At 46.7% G+C, this 19,205-nt stretch overlaps 1 protein-coding gene and 1 long non-coding RNA gene across 2 annotated transcripts; both read left to right on the forward strand.

Moving 5' to 3' along the window:
- The first annotated feature begins 9,659 nt into the window (after positions 1-9,659).
- On the forward strand, positions 9,660-10,367 carry LOC125110370 (uncharacterized). Its single transcript, XR_007130585.1, has 3 exons — positions 9,660-9,774; positions 9,899-10,073; positions 10,179-10,367. It is a non-coding gene; the product is annotated as an uncharacterized LOC125110370 (long non-coding RNA).
- Positions 10,368-13,395: 3,028 nt separating this feature from the next.
- On the forward strand, positions 13,396-18,947 carry SOD3 (superoxide dismutase 3). Its single transcript, XM_047799299.1, has 2 exons — positions 13,396-13,599; positions 17,459-18,947. The coding sequence occupies exons 1-2, from the start codon at positions 13,439-13,441 to the stop codon at positions 18,201-18,203; spliced, it is 906 nt and encodes a 301-aa protein (XP_047655255.1). The 5' UTR covers positions 13,396-13,438; the 3' UTR covers positions 18,204-18,947.
- Positions 18,948-19,205: the final 258 nt, after the last annotated feature.

A 19,205-nucleotide genomic window follows, 5' to 3' on the forward strand; every position in this document is an offset into this window, starting at 1 on the left:
CAAGAGGGCTTATTTGCTTGTCCATTTAGCTAACATTTATGGCTTCCAACTGAATGGTCTCATTCATGGCTCCCGTTTGACTCATCCTCATGACAGACAGTAGTTAAGGTATCCCAGGGGACCAAAAAGCCTGCTTGTAAAACTGGAATATTTGAAAAAACAAACAGTTCCTTCCTTCTCCTCCTCCCAACTAAGCCACCTTCACCGGTGGTACCGAAGCAGACCCAAGCTTTGTTTAAATGGCAGGAAAGAGATTCCAAAGTTTAATAACAAGACCAAGTCAAGGATGTTTATTAGAGACAGTCTTTATTTAGTGTGGAGCTAACATTCTTAGGAATTTCAAGAACTGGTGCAGCGGTAGGAAGAGAGATGAAAGCTGAGTGGGAGGGGATCATGTGACATGCAGGCAGCTTCACAGGTGTCGGTGTCGCTTCTCCCCAGGACACGAATCTGCTTGTGCATTAGCCACTATTCCTCCTCCGTGTGGCATCCACTGGGGAGAACAGTGCCAGGAACCACCTGCCAGATGTCCCGAACTTTGACAAGACAGAGCACCACCTGTGTTTTCCTTTGGGGAACTCTCTCTCTCCTGTGGTTTTAACCTCACTCCAGGCTGTAGGGGTGGGTCTATAACACGGTACTGTATTCCAACCTCATCCTCGCAGAAGCTGGTTCAGATGTGGGAACATGACCCAAATCCACCCTGGGACTTCTGTTGGGGTTTTTAGGGGTTGTAGAGCTGCTGGAATATAAGACCCTGGCTTTTTCAGTTATTTGAATCCATATAATCCCCTGTCTGCTAAAGGCGGCCTGAAGAAGATGTAGCTAATAAACATGGGGACCAGTGTCTTAAATCCTAAAGCGGTAACCCATGATGAGATAAAGAAATTCACTTAATATTCACAAGTGTCTCCCTCCCCATCCCGAGAGCTGTATGTGTCCCCAAACCCAATTTACAAAACGAGTAATTCTCAAAAAAACAAGTAATAAAATGATGGAGTGCAGTGGTTACTATGTGCCAAGCACTTGCTTCGCTGGTTACTTTTTTTGCAGACATTTCATTGAATCCATATCCAGTTACCATTCCCCCTTCCCCACGTGAGGGCCCTGAGGCTCCGAGTGGATAAAGGCTGTGAGGCAGTGCCCAGCTTAATGAAGCCGAGGCTGGGCACACCACTCCTGATCTCCATCAGAGACCTGGGCAGAAGGCATATCCAACAGTTGTTTCCAGGACTGCCTGGTGCCTCAACAAGACTACCATTTGGCAAAGTAGAGGAAAGCTTTCTCTTTCTAACCTAGAATGCTAACTCATTAGAGGTTTGATCTCAAATTCTACAAGACTGAATTTTAAGGGACCAAAAACATTGAATCCAAAAGTCCACTGACTTGTCTGGAAAGAATTTGAACTTGAGGTTATTTCCATACCAGGGAGGTCAGCCCGACAGCTGCCAATCTGCTGATTCTGCTAATGTTTACAAATGTCTTTGCTTTTCAAATGTATTGAAGTACAATTTACAAGCAATAAAATGCATAATCTTTGACAATTATAAACCCTCATGTAAGCATCCCATATTCAATATATAGAACACTTCCACAACCCCAGAAATATTTCTCATGTTGCTTGGCAAGTAATTCTGACACGCTCCCACACTCAGTACTTCTTCATTCCCATCCTAAGAAGCCATCGTTCTGATTTCTATGACAAAAGATTAGGTAACCTCTTCAAGAACTTTACAATATACTACTTTACGTCTGGCTTCTTCCACTCAGGGTAATATCGTTGATATCAATCCATGTTGTTGTAGGAACTAGCAGTTTATTCCTTCTTATTTCTGAAAGTGTCCAACTAAGTGTCCAACATAGATGATCTATGCACCTGCTGATGGACATTTGTGACGTTTCCAGTGGAACAATTGTGGACAAGGCTCTTGTGCATATTCTTGTATAAATCTTTGTGTGGATATACATTCTCATTTCTCTTGAGTAAATATCTAGGAATGAAATTATTGGATTACATGTTATATGTATATTTAACCCTATAAGAAACTTCTGAAGAGTTTTCCAAAGTGGCTTACCATTTTGCTCTCTCACCAATAAATGTCTGACAGTTCTAAGAATATTGATGTACGGTAATATTCAATTGTGCTTTTGTTTTGCACTTTCCTGATGACCAATTAAAATGCTGATTGGCCTCTGTATTTAAGTATCGGTATAATTCTTTGATCCATTTTTTTTTTTTTTAATCTGCACCTGTAGCATATGGAGGTTCCTAGGCCAGGGGTTGAATTGGAACTGTAGCCGCTGGCCTACACCACAGCCACAGCCACGCCAGATCCAAGCTGCATCTTCGACCTAAACCATAGCTCACAGCAGTGCCGGATCCTTAACCCATTGAGTGAGACCGGGGATTGAAACTGCATCCTCATGAATGCAAGTCAGATTCGTTCCCTCACAGATACTCATAGATATGGTTCATTACTGCTGAGCCACAGTGGGAACTCCAGATTTTCCTTTATGATTGATGTTTTTCTACTAAGCAATCTTTAGCTACTTGAAGGTCAGAAAGATTTATCTCCTACACCTGGTTAATAGAGCTTTCTAATAGATCTTGAGGTCAGGTAGGGTTAAGTCCTCTAAATTTTTTCCCCCAAATTATTTTATCTAGTTTAGATCCTTCGATTTTTCAGGTACATCATAGAATTGCCTCTTCACTTTCTACAAAAAAGTCTGCTGGGCTTCTGACTAGAATTGCATTGAATCCGAGATAACTGACATCTTAACAACACCGAATTTCAGAATCCATGAATATGACATACCTGTATTAGATCTACTTTAATATCTCTCAGAAACAGTGTGTATTTTTATACATTTTGTACAGTATAAGGGTTGAGGATTAAAATCTTTTTCTAAATTTATTATCGAATAGTTTATTCTTTGATGCTATTATAAATGGTATCTATTTCATTTTCAAATGTTTGTTGCCAGTATATAAAAATTCAGTCTATTTTCATTTACTGACTGTATTGTTACCTTGTTAAATTATTTTACACTTTATAGTAGTGTTTTTTTGTTTTGTTTTTGTCTTTTTAGGGCCGTACTCAAGGCACATGGAACTTTCTAGGCTAGGGGTCAAATGGGAGCTGCAGCTGCCTATGCCACAGCCACAGCAATGCCAGATCTGAGCCGCATCTGTAACCCACACTGCAGCTTGCAGCAATGCTGGATCCTTAACCCACTGAGCAAGGCCAGGGATTGAACCTGCATCTTCATGGATACTGGTTGGGTTCTTAACCCACTGAGCCACAGTGGGAACTCCAACAGTGATTTTTAATAGTCCTTAAAATGTTCTGTGTAGTCAATCATGATGTCTGTATATTTACTTTCTTCCTCCTCAATATCCATGCTTTTTTTCTTATCTTACTGCATTGGCAAGGATGTCCAGTATACTATTGAATGGAGGTAGGATGAGCAGATATCCGTACTTTGTTCTCAGTCTTAAGTGGAAGGTAGTCTATGTTTCTCTAATACCTATGATGTCACCTGTAGGTTTTTCATTGCTGCCTTTAATGAAATCCAGGAGGTTCCTCTCTATTCCTTATTTGAAAAGAGTTCTTATCATGAATGGGGTTGGATTTTGTTAAAAACGTTTTCTTTTTTTTGTCTTTTTTTTTTTTTTGTCTTTTCTAGGGCCGCACCCATGGCATATGGATGTTCCCAGGCTAGAGGCTGAATTGGAGCTGTTGCTGCTGGCCTATGCCAGAGCCACAGCAATGCCAGATCTGAGCCGTGTCTGTGACCTACACCACAGCTCATGGCGACGCCGGATTCTTAACCCACTGAACTGGGCCAGGGATCTGAACCTGCAACCTCATAAAAACTTTTTCTTCTCCTATTGAGGTACTTATGTGATTTTTCTCCTTTATTCTGCTAATGTAGTGAAATGCATAGGTAAATTTTCAAGTGTTAAACCAATCTTGCATTGCTGAGATAAATTCTACTTGGTCATGATATATTTTACATCTTATATTTTTCTGAATTTATCTTGCTAATATTTTGTTGAGGATTTTTTCTCTGTGTTTATGAAGGACATTGGTCTATAGGGATTTTGGTTTCAGGATTATGCTAGTCTCATAAAATGAACTGAGAAGAATTTTCTCCTCTATTTTCTAAGTTTGTGTAAGTGTGGTATTACTTCTTCTTTTCTTAAATATTTGATAACTCTTTGGCAGAATTCACCAGTGAACCCATAGGGGTCTACGCTTTTCTTTATGGAAAGGATTTTTACATTATGAAATAGATTTTTAAAAAAATCTATAGGGCCATTTAAACTATTTTTATTGTGCCAATTTTGATAAGTTGTGATTTTCACGAGTTTTTCCAATTTGTTTCAGTTATTGAATTTATAAACAATTGTTCAGAATATTTACTTATCCTTTTCATAGGTATAGAATGTGATATGCTCTCTTTCATTTCTTAGATTGGTAATTTGGGTTTCTCTCTTTTAATTAGTCTTATTGGAACTTTATCAATTTTATTAACCTTTCCAAAGTATTTTCTTTTGGCTTTTTAAACCTTCTGTAAGGTTTACCTTTTCTCAACTTCATTGATTTATTCTATTATTTCTTTCCTTCTACTTACATTGCTGTGATTTTTCTAGCTTCTTAACATTTAAACCTTTCTATTTTTCTACTATGGGCATTTAAAATTATATATTTTCCTCCAATAACTGCTTTGGCTGTATTCCACAAATTTTGATATATTGTTTTCATTATGATTCACTTAGAAGTATTTTTTAATTTCCCTTATGGTTTCTTTGACTCATGGATTATTTAGTGTGCATTATTTAATTTCCATATATTTGGAGATTTTCTAGATTTCTTATTGTTATTGATTTCTATTTTTATTTCACTGCAATCAGATAACATGGACTATAAGGCTTTAACCTTTTTAAATTTAATGAAACTATGATAGACTAGGATGTGGTCTATCTTGGTGAATATTTCATGTAAACCTGAAAAGAACACTTATTCCGCCATTGTTGGGAATATAATTTCAGTCAGTTGGTTGATAGTGTTGTTCAGATAATCTACATGCCCACTGTTTTATTTATTTGTTCTATCAATGAATAAGAAAGTATGCTAAACATGCCCAAGTATGATTATGGATTTATTTATTTTTCTCTTTCGCCAAGTTTTCGTTAATGTAGTTTAGTGCTTTGTTACTGGGCATATAAACTTTAAGGATTATTGTCTTCCAGATAAATAGGGCTTTCATCATCCTGAAATATCCAGTTGCTGAGATTATCTATAGAAATCATTCTTTGTCTTAATATCTACTTTATCTGATATTAATATAATTGTGCTCATCTTATGCTTATTACTTGCATGGTCTTGTTTTCATCCTTGTACTGCCAATTTATCTGTATTTTTATGTTTGCTATGTGTCTCTTATAGGCATCCAATAACACCAGTGAGTCATCATTTTAAAAATGAGAGATACCATACAGAGATGTGAATCTCGGGCCTCTCTTGAGAAATAGAAGATGGACAAGAACAAACAGCACTCCCATAGGACAACATCTGGTTGGCAGCTGCTGCCCCCATAGATCTGGAATGTTCTCTCCAGTCCCCACTCCTCCTTCTTGTTTCCCAGGCATCGAAGCCGAGTTGCCATTTTTCAGTGGGCTGTTGCTATCTTCCTCATGGAAGAGAAATAGTTCACCTCTCCACTAAAAGATTAAGACAAAATGTAGCTAAGAAGACTGTGTTTAAAGACAAAAATGAGACAACAGGTACCCGACTCACTTTATTCATGATGTGACCTGTCTGGTTCCCATACGTGTCTGAGTTTTCAATTCCTGTTGTAGTAAATACTCAAGTTCTGTTTGAGATGATCTAACTTTGAGGGTTAGAATTCATCAAAGAGAGGATGGTTTCGGCCTAGGCATGGATTTTTCCTTTTATCAATGGCTGTTCTCTCCTTGTAATACATTTTAAAAACAATTTCAAGTCTATATTAGCGCTTATAAAATAAATACATGCTCACCGATGAGAAGATAACTTTATTCTGATCAATAATCCCCAACCAGAACAATGTTCTGATTATTACAACATATCTCCATTAGTAAAATAAAGTAGTTGAGCCAATAGTTAGAAACAAGCTCTTCTGCCTTGGCTTTTGAGGGAAATAGGCTAACCAGAGATAAATTCCTGCTTTTGATGTAAAGGTTTTGTGAGGACTCAAATCAATAAAATTAGAAATGAAAAAGGAGACTTAACAACAGACATCACAGAAATACAAAGGCTCATAAGAGACTACTACATGCAGCTATACACCAATAAAACAGAAAACCTAGAAGAAATGGACAAATTCTGAGAAAAGTACTATCTTCCAAGACTAAACCAAGATGAAATAGAAAAGATGAACAGACCAATCACAAGAACTGAAATTGAAACTGTGATTTAAAAACTTCCACCAAACAAAAGTCCAGGACCAGATGGCTTCACAGGCAAATTCTATCAAACATTTAGGGAAGAGCTAACCTATCCTTCTGAAACTATTCCAAAAAACAAAAAAAACAAAAAAACAAAAAAACAAAAACTGGAGAGGAAAGAACACTCCCAAACTCATTCTATGGGGCCACCATCACCCTGATACCCAAACCAAAGATACCACAAAAAAAGAAAATTACAGGCCAATTTCCCTGATGAACATCGATGATGTAAAGGTTCTGTGGAGAAAGATCAATGAGAAGCTTTATGGACAGAAGTTGGAGAAACCTTCAAAGAGTTCCCTGCCCTGATCTTCAGCCGGGGCTGCCAGCAGCTCCTGTTACATCCCCTCTATGAGCAGGAGGTCCTGAGACCCAACCCTACTCCTGTTCTCTCCAGGAAGGGCGAGCTGGATTCTGTGCAGCTGGGCCTGGACCCAGAAGAACTGTAATGAGGCTGATTGCTTGCTCAGATTGCCCCAAAATTTTGTGAAATGAAAATCAAAATATACTACTAGGTCTACAATGCAGAACCTTCTAATCCCCCAGACGCTGCTGCCCCTATGGATTCATCTCTGGGTGGTCTTGGTGGGTGATAGGAGGCTGTGAGGGGAGTTGCTACCCACTCCACTGGAGATCATCACTTAAAAAGGGCCAGAACTAGACTGAATTCATTTTCTGAGGGCGACACATGGCTGCTTCTCTATTTTATTCCCTGGGCTTTTAATCTGAGGCTCACTGAATTCTGTCAGCATTTTGACTTCCTAAATCCTTTTCTAAAATAGAGGCTGAGTCAGAGGACCTTTCCTCTATAGTTTCTTTCAGCATCAATTTTCTATGATCCTAGGAGTAGAGCATGTCTTATCACTTCTGTTCCTGGATCCTATTCTCTATATGTGGCATTGTTTGTGCATTTTGCACAAGCTTCCTGGGCGTTTTCTTTTTCTTTTTTTCACTGTCTTTTTTTTTCTTTTCTTTTTTATTACTCAAGTGAATTTATCACATCTGTCGTTGTATAATGATCATAACAATCTGACCTCACAGGCTTTCCATCCCACAGCCCAAGCACATCCCCCCACCCCCCAAACTGTCTCCTCCAGAGACCATAAGTTTTTCATTGTCTGTGAGTCAGCATCTGTTCTGCAAAGAAGTTCTGTCTGTCCTTTTTTCAGATTCCACATGTCAGTGAAAGCATTGGATGTTGGTGTCTCATTGTATGGCTGACTTCACTTAGCATGATAGTTTCTATGTCCATCCATGTTGCTAAAAATGCTGGTATTTCATTCTTTTTGATGGCTGAGTAATATTCCATTGTGTATATGTACCACCTCTTCTGCATCCACTCCTCTGTCGATGGACATGTAGGTCGTTTCCATGTCTTGGCTATTGTAAATAGTGCTGCAATGAACACTGGAGTACATGTGTCTTTGAGAGTTGTGGTTTTCTCTGGATAGATGCCCAGGAGTGGGATTGCTGGGTCAAATGGTAGTTCTATGTTTAGTTTTCTGAGGAATCTCCATACTGCTTTCCACAGTGGTTGCACCAATTTACAATCTCACCAACAGTGTACTAGGGTTCCTTTTTCTCCACCCCCTCTCCAGCACTTATTGTTTGTAGCCTTTTTGATGATGGCCATTCTGGCTGGTGTAAGGTGGTACCTCATCATGGTTTTGATTTGCATTTCTCTAATAATGAGTGATGCTGAACATCTTTTCATATGTTTCTCGGCCATCTGTATGTCTTTTTTGGAGAACTGTCTGTTTAGATCTTCCGCCCATTTTTTGATGGGGTTGTTTTTTTTTTTTTTTTTTGGTGTGGATCCTGGGCGTTTTCTGTCCATCTTTTCTGTTTGGTTGTTCTGAAGGTGTAGAGAAAAGGGATGGGGCAAGGATGGTCTTCTGAGCAAGGAGAGTTTTTCTTCCACCTGTGAGGTTGAAGGATGTATGTGAAGGGGTCAGCAGGGCAAAGATGAAGGGAAGGTCTATGAAGCCTCAGAACTGGCGACATAGTAAGGGCATCAATCTGAGGGTTCAGTGATCTACGCTCAAGTCCTTCTTGATCTCTGCACAGAACAGGTGTGACACTGGACAAGTCAAGTAACCACTGTGGGTTTCAGTTTTATTATCTGTAAAAGAGGGGACTGACATTGGGGAAGATCTTCGGTCCTTCATATGTAGGTCTCTTCAAATAGATCACCAGCCACCTGAACGAAGGCTATGATTGCTACATCTTCATAGTCATGCTGCCCAGTGCGGAGTCTGGCACACGACTCTATCACTTAGGCATGAATTTGGCTGCAAGTAACAGAAACCCACTAACAGTGGAACACACTGAAGGTTATTTTCTCCCATTACAAGAAAACTACAACTGTGCTGGTGTTCATTAAGGTGCTCAATGAGACTTTCTTCCCCCTTTGGCTTTTGATTTATTTTTTCAATGAAGTTTTGAGGACCTGGGTTCTTTCCATCCTTTCCCCTTCAACCTGTGCGTGCTGGCTTTCGTCCTCGTTCTTACCAACTTTAGTCCCAAGGTAACTGCCACATTGCTAGGCATCAAATTCATGTTCAAGACAAGGGGAAGGAGAAAGAGGCAGTGTCTCTTCTATAATGAAAGTAAGAGCTTTCCCCAAAGCCACATCGGGTGAGGTCTCAGTGGCTATAACTGAGTCACATGACCACCACTAGCTGAAAGGGATGCTGGGAAAGCAAAGCGCCAGGCTTTGCAGCTTCTATGGGGGGAGGCAGCAAGAAGAGGGGACCATATGGCCTTTGGGTCAATAAATATTTTAAAATAAATAGAACCAGAAAATAAGCTGAAAAAATGCTTCTCTTTTCCCAAGTGGAGGGTACCACCCAATTATTTTGAGGAAATAAGCGCTTCATTGGATAAGCTTTTAAATTAGTCACACTGCTCTTTTGTTTTTATGTGCCACACAGGTATGGGCAGGAAATGGAGCTAGAGGCAGGGTCAGAGTCCATGAAGAACTTAGCTTGGAGGGATTTAACTCTGGTGTTTTTCCGAGAGAATATTCTGCACACACTCACCTTCTCAGAAAGGCGCTGCTGTCGTGCGCTGCACCGCCTCCTCTCCTCCCATGGTCAGCCAAGTGCAACTAGTTGAGAAATTCCTGGTTCTGACTGGTTTTCATTACCTTTGGGTGCACCCACGCCGGAACGGAAGGGTGACGTTTTCAGGGTGAAAAGGAAACTTCCCAGAAGGCGGCGGGGACCCAGACGCGGTCTCTCCTCTTCACTGAAGAGCAGAGCTGTTAATACAACGCAAAGGTGCATCTAAGTCACTTCACCAGTGTCTGACACGCAAGAGGCATTTAATCCATGTGAGGTAGTAGTATTTTATGACTGTTAATAAAAATGATGTTTCTTTTCTCTCTGCCTACCTTGCCAACAGGCATCTCCTTTCCCCCATATTATCCTGATGTGTTTGGACGAAATGGCACGATTCAAGGTTGAATTAATGCAGGTCCCTGGTCCCACTCCTCCTCTCCAGGGGGCTTCTGAGAAAACCTCAGGCAGGCAAGACACACCTGGCATTTTCTCGAATGTGTCTGAAGTGCTCTGGTCAGGTAAGCTGTCATCACAGAACCTGGCCTGTTAGGGAGGCAACCTGAAACCCTAATTGTTGCCCTCAAAAATTTCCTCCTCACGGTAACTGCTTTGTTTCCTGGCAGAATTTAATTCCATTGGATTTCTCAACATGATGAAGAGGAAGCTATTTACAACAGATATCCTGCATAAAAGAAGTACAAAAAGTACGAAGCTTTCTAGCAGAGATCTCATCTCCGCAGACAGGAGGTTCCCCTCACCCAAGGGCTTATGGAGTTCCCGGGCCAAGGATCCAGGCCGAAGTGGCAATGCTGCATCCTTAATCCACTGTGCTGGGCCAGGGATCAAACCTGTGTCCCAGGGCTCCAGAGATGCCGCTGATCTCAGTGCACCACAGCAGGAACTCCAGGAGGGCTTTCGAATGCATCTCCTAATAACGGCTGATTTACAATGCTTGCTTGATTTTCTGCTGTATTATACATTAACAGACAGGGAGAGAACAGAGGTCAATGGTTAGGGGTCTTGTTTGCAAGGCAGTTACCGATGTTCCAGAGATAACTGTGAGGTATAGGCTCATTTGTTGTTTCTAACTTTTCTTTCATCTTCCCTTTAGTTTGGAAGGTAATAAAGTATAATGATTAAAGGGCCAGGATTAAGAATCAGAGTTTAAATTCTAACTGCCATTTTCTAGCTCTGCAACTTTGGGCCTCTTCTTTTTTTTTTTTTTTTTAACTGAAGTATACTTGATCTATTATTCTTTCTGAATCTCATTTCCTTATTTACAAAGTGAATAAATAAATGCCCATCCGACGAAATTATTGTGAGCATTAAATACAGTACTATATGAGAAAGCGTTTTGTAAAATGTTCAGCTGCAAGTGCAGAAAATTCAGCCCAAACAGCTTAAGCAAAAAGAGAATGTATTTGATACTCAATATGAAAACAGAGTTTCAGGTACAGCTGGATCCAGGAGCTCAAATACTGCAACTGTGTCCAAATTTCACTCTAGTTTTATTCCATTTCCCTCACAGGCCCTAGCCTCACACAGGTTCTCCCTTGGTGGGCAAGGGGGCTGCACCAATTCCATTCTTTCTCCTCTAGTTTCAAGTCCACTGGGAAAGGGGAGATAGTTCTTACAACAGTCCCAGCAAAAATGTCCCTACATCTTCCTGGCTCTGAATGGATTGCCCTGGAACCAATGCAATGTTATGACTGGAAAGGAGCCCACCTCTGGAGCAAGGGGTGAAGTCAGTACCACTTGCATGGACTGAAAATGCCATGGGTTCCAAGCAGGAAATTGTGGTGCTGTTGCCAAAGGAAGGGGGAATGGATGCTGGCAGGGGTCCATGAACAAAAGGCAAATTTCCCCTGGAATGCCATACAAAGGAAAGAGAATATGGACGTTAACACCAGTCCTAGACTAGCATCGTGGAGGAAGGCTTTCTTGGCCCTTAACAGAAATAAAATTAGGATAAGTGAAGAAAGTGCTGCTTGAAACAGGAGTTACAAACTGACATATTTATGATTTCCAGAACTGATAGAAATACAGATTTTTTTTTTCCAATTGGATGAAAGATTCACAGCGAGAAACGAGAATGTTTCGGGGTGGGGCAGAGTGGTGGGCAGCATCTGGAACTCGGAAAAGTCATTAGTCAAAGGCACCTACGCCCAGCAACAGAATGCAGAGTAGCAAGGGTTGAGCTGATGAGGCTTGAGTTCTTCAGTGACCCAGAGGGCTGGAGGCTCTGAGTTCCCAGAAGTTTCCATCTTACCTTGTGAACTGGCTGCCACAGGACAAAGATCTTTCGTTTGAGTTCTTGCTGTGCCCAAAGCTGGTTGCTCTCTGGAATAACCAGCTTCGAAAAAGATGATTCCAGGTGTTCCCTTCAAGGCTCAGCGGGTTAAGAACTTGACTGGTATCCATGAGGATGTGGGTTTGATCCCTGGCCTCACTCAGTGGGTTAAAGGATCCAGAATTGCTGTGAGCTGTGCTGTATGTAGCAGATGTGGCTCTGATCCAGTGTGGACGCGGCTATTTGACCCCTAGCCTGGGAACTTCCATATGCCAAGGGTGCGGCCCTAAAAATAAATAAATAAATAAACAAACAAACAAACAAACAAACAGATGATGCCAGGAAGCCCTGCTGGCAATGGATTCTTTCAGCCTGGGATGGAGCCTGGAAGTCCAGATTTTGAACAAGCCTCCCTGCAGCCAGGCCTAGGGTTTGGGTTTCTAAGGACCTTGCCCATCCCTCCCCCGCTGCAGTCCCACTCCATACTCAATGGGTCTGTTGACACCACTGCTCCCTCTGCAGAGTATGAGCCCCAGAGGGCAGGGACGCAGGCAGCTTTGGGTACCAGCACACAATGGCATGAGCACCCACTAAGCACTTACTGAAGGAAGGCCGGAAGGCAGACAGCTTGCCTTTTCCTATGTGAGCTTTTCTGGGGGGGATAAAAAATTCTATTTCCGGAAAGAGCTATTTCATGGCAGCAAAGGAAGAAAGGCCTCTGTGGGAGGGAAACACTCATGGTTCCCCCAGACCACACCCTCTTTTAAAAGACTCCTTCCTAACTTTCATAAGGAAGCCAGAACAGGAGGAGTGTCATTCTGTGTGGGGCACCGCGTTAGCCTCGCATCCCCATTTGACAGATGAGGAAATGGAGGCAGGGGAGCGGGTCCAGGAGCACATCCTTAGGAAGTGACACAGCTGGGACTCTGCAGCCGCAGTGGGTAAGTGCTCCCTGGCTGCCTCTCGCCTCTCCCAGGTATGGCAGCACAGTTCTGGAGAAAACATCACACGGATTTGCGGAATGTCCGTTCCCACCTTTGAAGCATCTGAGGAAAATAAATCAATAGCCAGGGTTCCTGCTGTGGCTCAGCGGTAAAGAATCTGCCTAGTATCCATGAGGATTTGGGTTGGATCCCTGCCCTGGCTCAGTGGGTTAAGGATCTGGTGTTGCCTTGAGCTGGGGTGTAGGTCGCAGACACGGCTCAGATCCTGAGTTGCTGTGGCTGTGGTGTAGGCCGGCAACTGCAACTCCGATTCGACCCCTGGCCTGGGAACCTCCATATGCCACCGGTGCGGCCCTTAAAAAAAAAAAATCAATAGCGGAGGGAATCAGGGGAGAGCAAAGGGCCTCTCAAGAAAGAGACCATTGTACACCTCTCCAAACAGGCTATTTTCTGTCTACTTTTTATTCCCTGGCTGCGCCCTGAAGGTCACTTGCGACGTCCACACAGACCAGTGAAGTCACAAAAAAGGGATACTTGGCCAGGGGGCGGGGCGGGGCGGGGGCGGGGGAGGAGGGGCCCCCGAGCTGGAGGAGGCGAGGCGACACCGCGGCGGGGCCGCCCGGCCCGCTTCCCTCCCCAAACCGGCCCAATGCCCTTCTTTCCTCGCGGGGACCACGCCCCCGAGGCTGCCCCATGGGCCACAAACAGCCCAGGCGTCTGCCAGCCACCTTCCTGTAGCGACGACGACGGCCGGGCGGGTGCTGCTCCCCATTTCCTGGGAGGGAAGGCTCTCTTGGAAGAGCTGGAAAGGTGGGTGGCACGTCGAGGTTCCTTTCATGCTTCTCGGGCGCACTTCCTGAGTCTGAAGCGGGTGGGGCATCCAGCCTCTGCTTGGAAAAGTATCTGATCCTCTTCTTGGGAGAGAAACAGACTTCAGCTGCTCCGCGGTGGCGGTGGCCGGCAGAGGGGAGCTGGGGAGGGGGGCGAGGAAGGCAACCAGGGAGGGGAAAGGTCTGTGTTTGGATCTGCTGAGGCCAGTCCAAGAGGACCTTCTTGTCCTCCCAGTTAGAGAAAAGAGAAAGCTGGGGTAAGGCAGGTGGCCTTTCTGGATGCTGTCTGGCTTGGGTGGCAAGGAAAAGCCACCTGCTTAGGGGAGGCACAAAGCAGGAGGGGACTGGCTGGCTCAGACTCAGGGCTGGGAGCCCTTCTCAGAGGGACCCCAGGCATCTGAAAACCCCGGAGCTGTCTGTCTTCAGAGACCCAACTCAGGAAGGAGGCGCAAGCTGGTGGCTTCCTTTGTCCCCTGTCTCTGACTGTCCTCCCCTCTGGACCAGGCAGGACCTCCAAAAACCACTTGGTCATCCATGGCTCAAACGAAATGGGGGGCTGGGCAAGAAGGGGGGTCTGAGGCAGACTGGCCTCGAGGGCTGGAAGTGGAAAGCTGAAGACCCAAGGAGGCAGGTGCTTTAAGAAGAGTTCTCTTTGTGTTACGAGGAAAACATCTCCTTCCAAGTGTTAATTATTACCCAAGCATTCTTGGAAAAGAAAGCTTCGTGGACACATCCAAAACAATCTGTTTTTGCTCTATGTTTTTAAGGAAAAACCTGCCAGTCGGCAGAGCTCTCCTGAGGGGCAGGACAGATTCAGAAGGAGAGGGGTGGACGCCTGACGATGGAGAGCTGGAGGCCAGGGCCTGGCCTCAGGGATGGGCCCTACCCTGCACCCACTCCCTGGGGCTTCAGCGTAGGAACCAGATCACATCAGAGGTGGTTCCCTTGACGTCGCTTTCTGGATTTCTCCTACCTGTCGCTCCTTTGCGGAGCTTTTCCTGGCCACCTCCTTCTCCCATGGCTTCAATAGCATCTTTCAGCTGATGGTCCTGAAATTTCTAGCTGCAGGTGCTCTCTGATAGCTAAGAGCTGCCAGTTCCTCAGAATTTTCTGTGTACCAGGCTCCGGGCTGCGTGCCTTAGATGAGAGCTCTTCAGTGTAGGCCTAAGCCTTGGGTTTGGAGCAGACGACACCCTTTTGAATCCTGCCCTCAGCTATTACGGCACGTGAAAAGCCGGGCAAGACACCTGCCTTTCTGTGCCTTAGTGTCCCTCCCTCTAGAATGAGGATGACAATAACGTCCACCCCACGGGGTTCTCGTGAAGCTTACATGAACCAACAGACACGAAGTGCTTTTAACAGTGCCTGCATGTGTGTCCAGGAAATGTTAGAAATTCTAGTTGTGTCTTTTAAGCCTCACGGTCAAGTCTTTAAGGTAAGTATTATTACCTCTGTTTGCAGATAAGAAAACTGAGGTTCGGAGTTCCCACTGTGGCTCAGCGGGTTAAGGACCTGATGTTCTCTGTGAGGACGAGGGTTCAATCCTGGGCCTCCCTCAGTGGGTTAAGGATCTGGCATTGCTGCAAGCTGTGGCCTAGGTCGCAGATGCGGCTCAGATCTGGTGTTGCCGTGGCTGTGGCAGAGGCTGCAGCTGCAGTTCAGTTCAACCCCTGCCCTTGGAACTTCCATATGCCACAAGTGTGGGACCATAAAAAGAAAACTGAGGCCCATGGCGGGGGGAGCCCAACTAGAGTTTGCAGAGTTTGTTGTCCAGCATTTTCTCTGCTACTCTGCAGTGAAAATAACAATTACGCTAACTCTTAGAGAGTAAGCAAGTGGCCGAGTTAGGCTTCAGATGCAGCCAGTGAGTTTTGGAATCCATTCTTTTAATCATCACACTTGGTTGCCTTTCTGTTAAGGTTATGGAAAGCATAATCACTCAGCCTCAGAGTTTAATTATAATATGGCACTGGCTTTGGAGTTGGAGAGGCCTTTGAAATACAGCTGACTCTCAAACCAGCTTTTTGGAGGGAGCACTGATCCTTGTGGGTGGACTTAAAAATGTGAAAATAGCCCAATATCATATTTCCTTTAATCCTCCCAGTGACCCTCAGTGGCATTGCCAGCCTTGTTTTACAGCTAAGAGTCCATCACTTCCCCTATGATGTTGCACTTAGTATATGGGCGACTCGAAAATTCCTGGTTGGCTCCCAGAATCTTTGATGACATTCTAAGCAAAACAACTCGTGCCCACTGAATCAGAATCTCTTAGGGTGGGACCCAGGCATCTGATTTTTAAGAGCCAGACTGTGATGTGTGGCCAACACGGAGAATCCCTTCCAGCTACTCTGTCTCCTCCAAGGGCCAGAACCCTGGTTTCCAACCATCTGCCCCGCAACCCCGCCACGCAGCCACCGGCACCTCGTCTTCAGTGGGCTCAGGCTGAACTTGCCCGTTTCCCTCCTTCTCCGGGTCTGATACCACCATCCGTCCTTCCAGTTTCCCCTGCTGGGAACTCGTCATCCCCAACGCCTCCTCCCCACTGCCAGTGGTACCCAGCATGTCTCCTAAACCCACGCCCTCCTCCATCTTTGCTGCTGCCACCTTGGTAAAAGCCTTCATCCTTCCTGGTCTGAATCATGGTTACTCTTCCTAACTCATCACCCTCCGACTGTCTCTCTTTCTCCTCTGCGTCTCCATTTCTCCCTGGGCTATTCCCATCCCTTCTCTCCTCTCTTCTCCATCCCCTAAGTCTAGCCCACATCCTTTCTCCAGCCAGACTTCATGAACTAACACGACCTCAACACTTTTCTGCTTTGAAATGTTCGCCTGCACGAGCCTCCTGGCTAATCTCCACCCTCTTGAGTGCAGCAAACCCAGCCCCTCTGGTCCCAGGCTCCACGTTCTCTCTGGAGCCTCGACTCCTCCCTGGCCATGGTCCAGTCACATGGAATTTCTTCCATCCCCAAAAAGAACTGTGTTCTTTCACAGCCTGTGAACATGTCACAGTGTTCCTCCACCTGAAATGGGCTTCTGACCTGGCATGGCTGAAAAACTCCTACTTGTCTTATGGGAGCCTCAAAAGTCACCCCTTCTGGGAGCCTTCCTGGAGTCCCCCAGGAAGATGGACACTACTTACTCTGTCCTTCCCCAGCCCAAGGCTCCATCCTCAGTCACAGGATGGCATGGGATTGATTTGATGACATGTGTCTCACTGTGAACTCCTCATTCAGCGTTCCCATACTGTCTCCTCCTGCCAGCTGCAGACCCGGATGCTGGGGATAGTGAGGAATAAAACTGAGTTTCTGGCTTCAAGTCTAGCAGGCATGGCAGAGAAGAGGGGACAGGGCACTTGGGAGAGAGGGCGCTGCACGTGCAGGAAGGCAATGGCAGCAAGCCTGAGGCGGGCCTCTAAGAGGATGCAGAGAGAGCGGCAGGGGCTGAAGGGCAGAGAGGAGTCAGAGGAGATCTGGAAGGGTCACGACGCTCCCTCTTGTATCCCTCAAAACCCCCCACCCCTCGGCCAACTGTCCTGAGGCTCCGCACAGGATGGAGATGGGACTTGAGAGGGCTGTGATCAGATCTGTGGCTCAGAAAAGTCCCCATGAGTTTCCCGAGATTTTGTCTCAACCAGCATCTCAACCACAGCACATAACACAGTTCCTGGAACACATCAGGCCCTGGAGAGACCCGGCCTGGAGAGACGCCGGGGCCCAAAGAACAAAAGTGCCCAAAGCATGCTGGGCGGGGAACCCTTTGCGGGGAGGGGATGGGTTCAAGGATGCGGGGTCCCTGGGATTCCACGTTTCGAGTGACTAAGCTTCGCTCCGCCCCCGCAGGTGCCCGACTCCTGCCATGCTGACGCTGCTCTGTGCTTACCTGCTCCTGGCGCCTGGCGCCTCCGACGCCTTGACCCACGTGGACCTGGAGCGGCCCGGCTCCCACATGGAGGAGCAGATCCGGGACATGCAGGCCAAAGTGACGGAGATCTGGCAGGAGTTGACGCAGCAGCGGGCGGCGGGCGGCCAGGCCGCGCTCCACGCCACCTGCTCGATGCAGCCTTCGATCTTGCTGGACGCGACGCAGCCCCAGGTGAGCGGCCTCGTGCTCTTCCGGCAGCTCCGGCCCGGCGCCCTGCTCGACGCCTACTTCCACCTGGAGGGCTTCCCGGCCGAGCCCAACAGCACCAGCCGCGCCATCCACGTGCACCAGTTCGGGGACCTGAGCCAGGGCTGCGACTCCACAGGGCCGCACTACAACCCGCTGGAGGTGCCACATCCGCAGCACCCGGGAGACTTCGGCAACTTCGCCGTGCGCGACGGCCAGATCTGGAAGTACCGCTCCGGCCTGGGCGCCTCGCTCTTCGGCCCGCACTCGATCGCGGGCCGCGCGGTGGTGGTCCACGCGGGCGAGGACGACCTGGGCCGCGGCGGCAACCAGGCCAGCCTGGAGAACGGCAACGCCGGCCGCCGCCTGGCCTGCTGCGTGGTGGCCCTGTGCGGCCCCGGGCCCTGGGCGCACCAGGCGCAGGAGCACGCCGAGCACAGGAAGCGGCGGCGCGCAAGCGAGTGCAAGGCCAGCTGAGCGCCCCGCCCTGGTGGCCCGAGAGAGCTCCCTCCACGCCCGGACCCCTTCCACAAGCCCTGGGATCCCCTCCAGCCCCTGAACCCCGTCCAAATGCCCAAGATGCCCTCTGTGTGACCCCAACTCCCCTCTACACACCCCAGGGTCCCCGTGCTCCTTGACACCCCTTCAAGAACCCGGGACGCCTCTACACCGTGACACCTCTCCAAGTGCCCGAGATCCCCTTCATGTGATCCCAGTCCCCCGCCACTCCCCCCGCCCCCGATTTTTCTCCGCCTGCTCCCAGACACACTCTCCGCTTCTGCCGGCTGAGAGCTCCTGGAAAATCCTCACCACCCTGAGTCTCTAGCCCTGCCCACTGAGGCATCCTCTTTCATCCTGAGGGCACCGTGTGCTCTGAGGACCCCTGGGAGATACTGAAATACCCCCATTTACCCTGAAGGTCTTCCAGAATCTCAGAGGTCCCCTTCAACCCTGACACCCCCCATCCTCACCGCCCCCAGCCCCGAGATCCCTCCATGTCCTAAACACCTCGCTACCCCCTCCCTCTTTAGGTTCCTCCTAGGCACCCTGAGACCCTGCCTGAGTTTGCCCAGCACCCTCCACCCCCAAGCATTTGCACCTGCACTCAGGCGCCCCTGGCCGGTGTGTCTCCAGCTGCCCCACCCCCACCCCGGCTGCTCCCTTGGGGGCTGTTTGGCAATGTTTTGTTGCACATTAAAAACTCAGCAATTCAGTACTGCATGGGGGGCCTTGCTTACTTTTTTGGTTTGTTTGAGGCTTCTTTCCCCAGTCAGCTATTTTGGGGGAATGGCAAAGACGTTTCTCAAATCCCTGCAGGACCTCTCTTCCTCCCTCCCCAGCCTTGCTGGCTGCAAGGTTTAGTCACTGATGCTCATGCCCTTGGGTGTGGTTTGCAAGAGGGAGGAAATCAGGGCCATTAAAGGAAGCGTGGTGAAAAAAAAATACATATATGTATATATATACACGTGCGTGTGCACA

Source organism: Phacochoerus africanus, chromosome 10 (assembly GCF_016906955.1).
Source record: "Phacochoerus africanus isolate WHEZ1 chromosome 10, ROS_Pafr_v1, whole genome shotgun sequence".
Classification (NCBI taxonomy): Eukaryota; Metazoa; Chordata; class Mammalia; order Artiodactyla; family Suidae; genus Phacochoerus; species Phacochoerus africanus.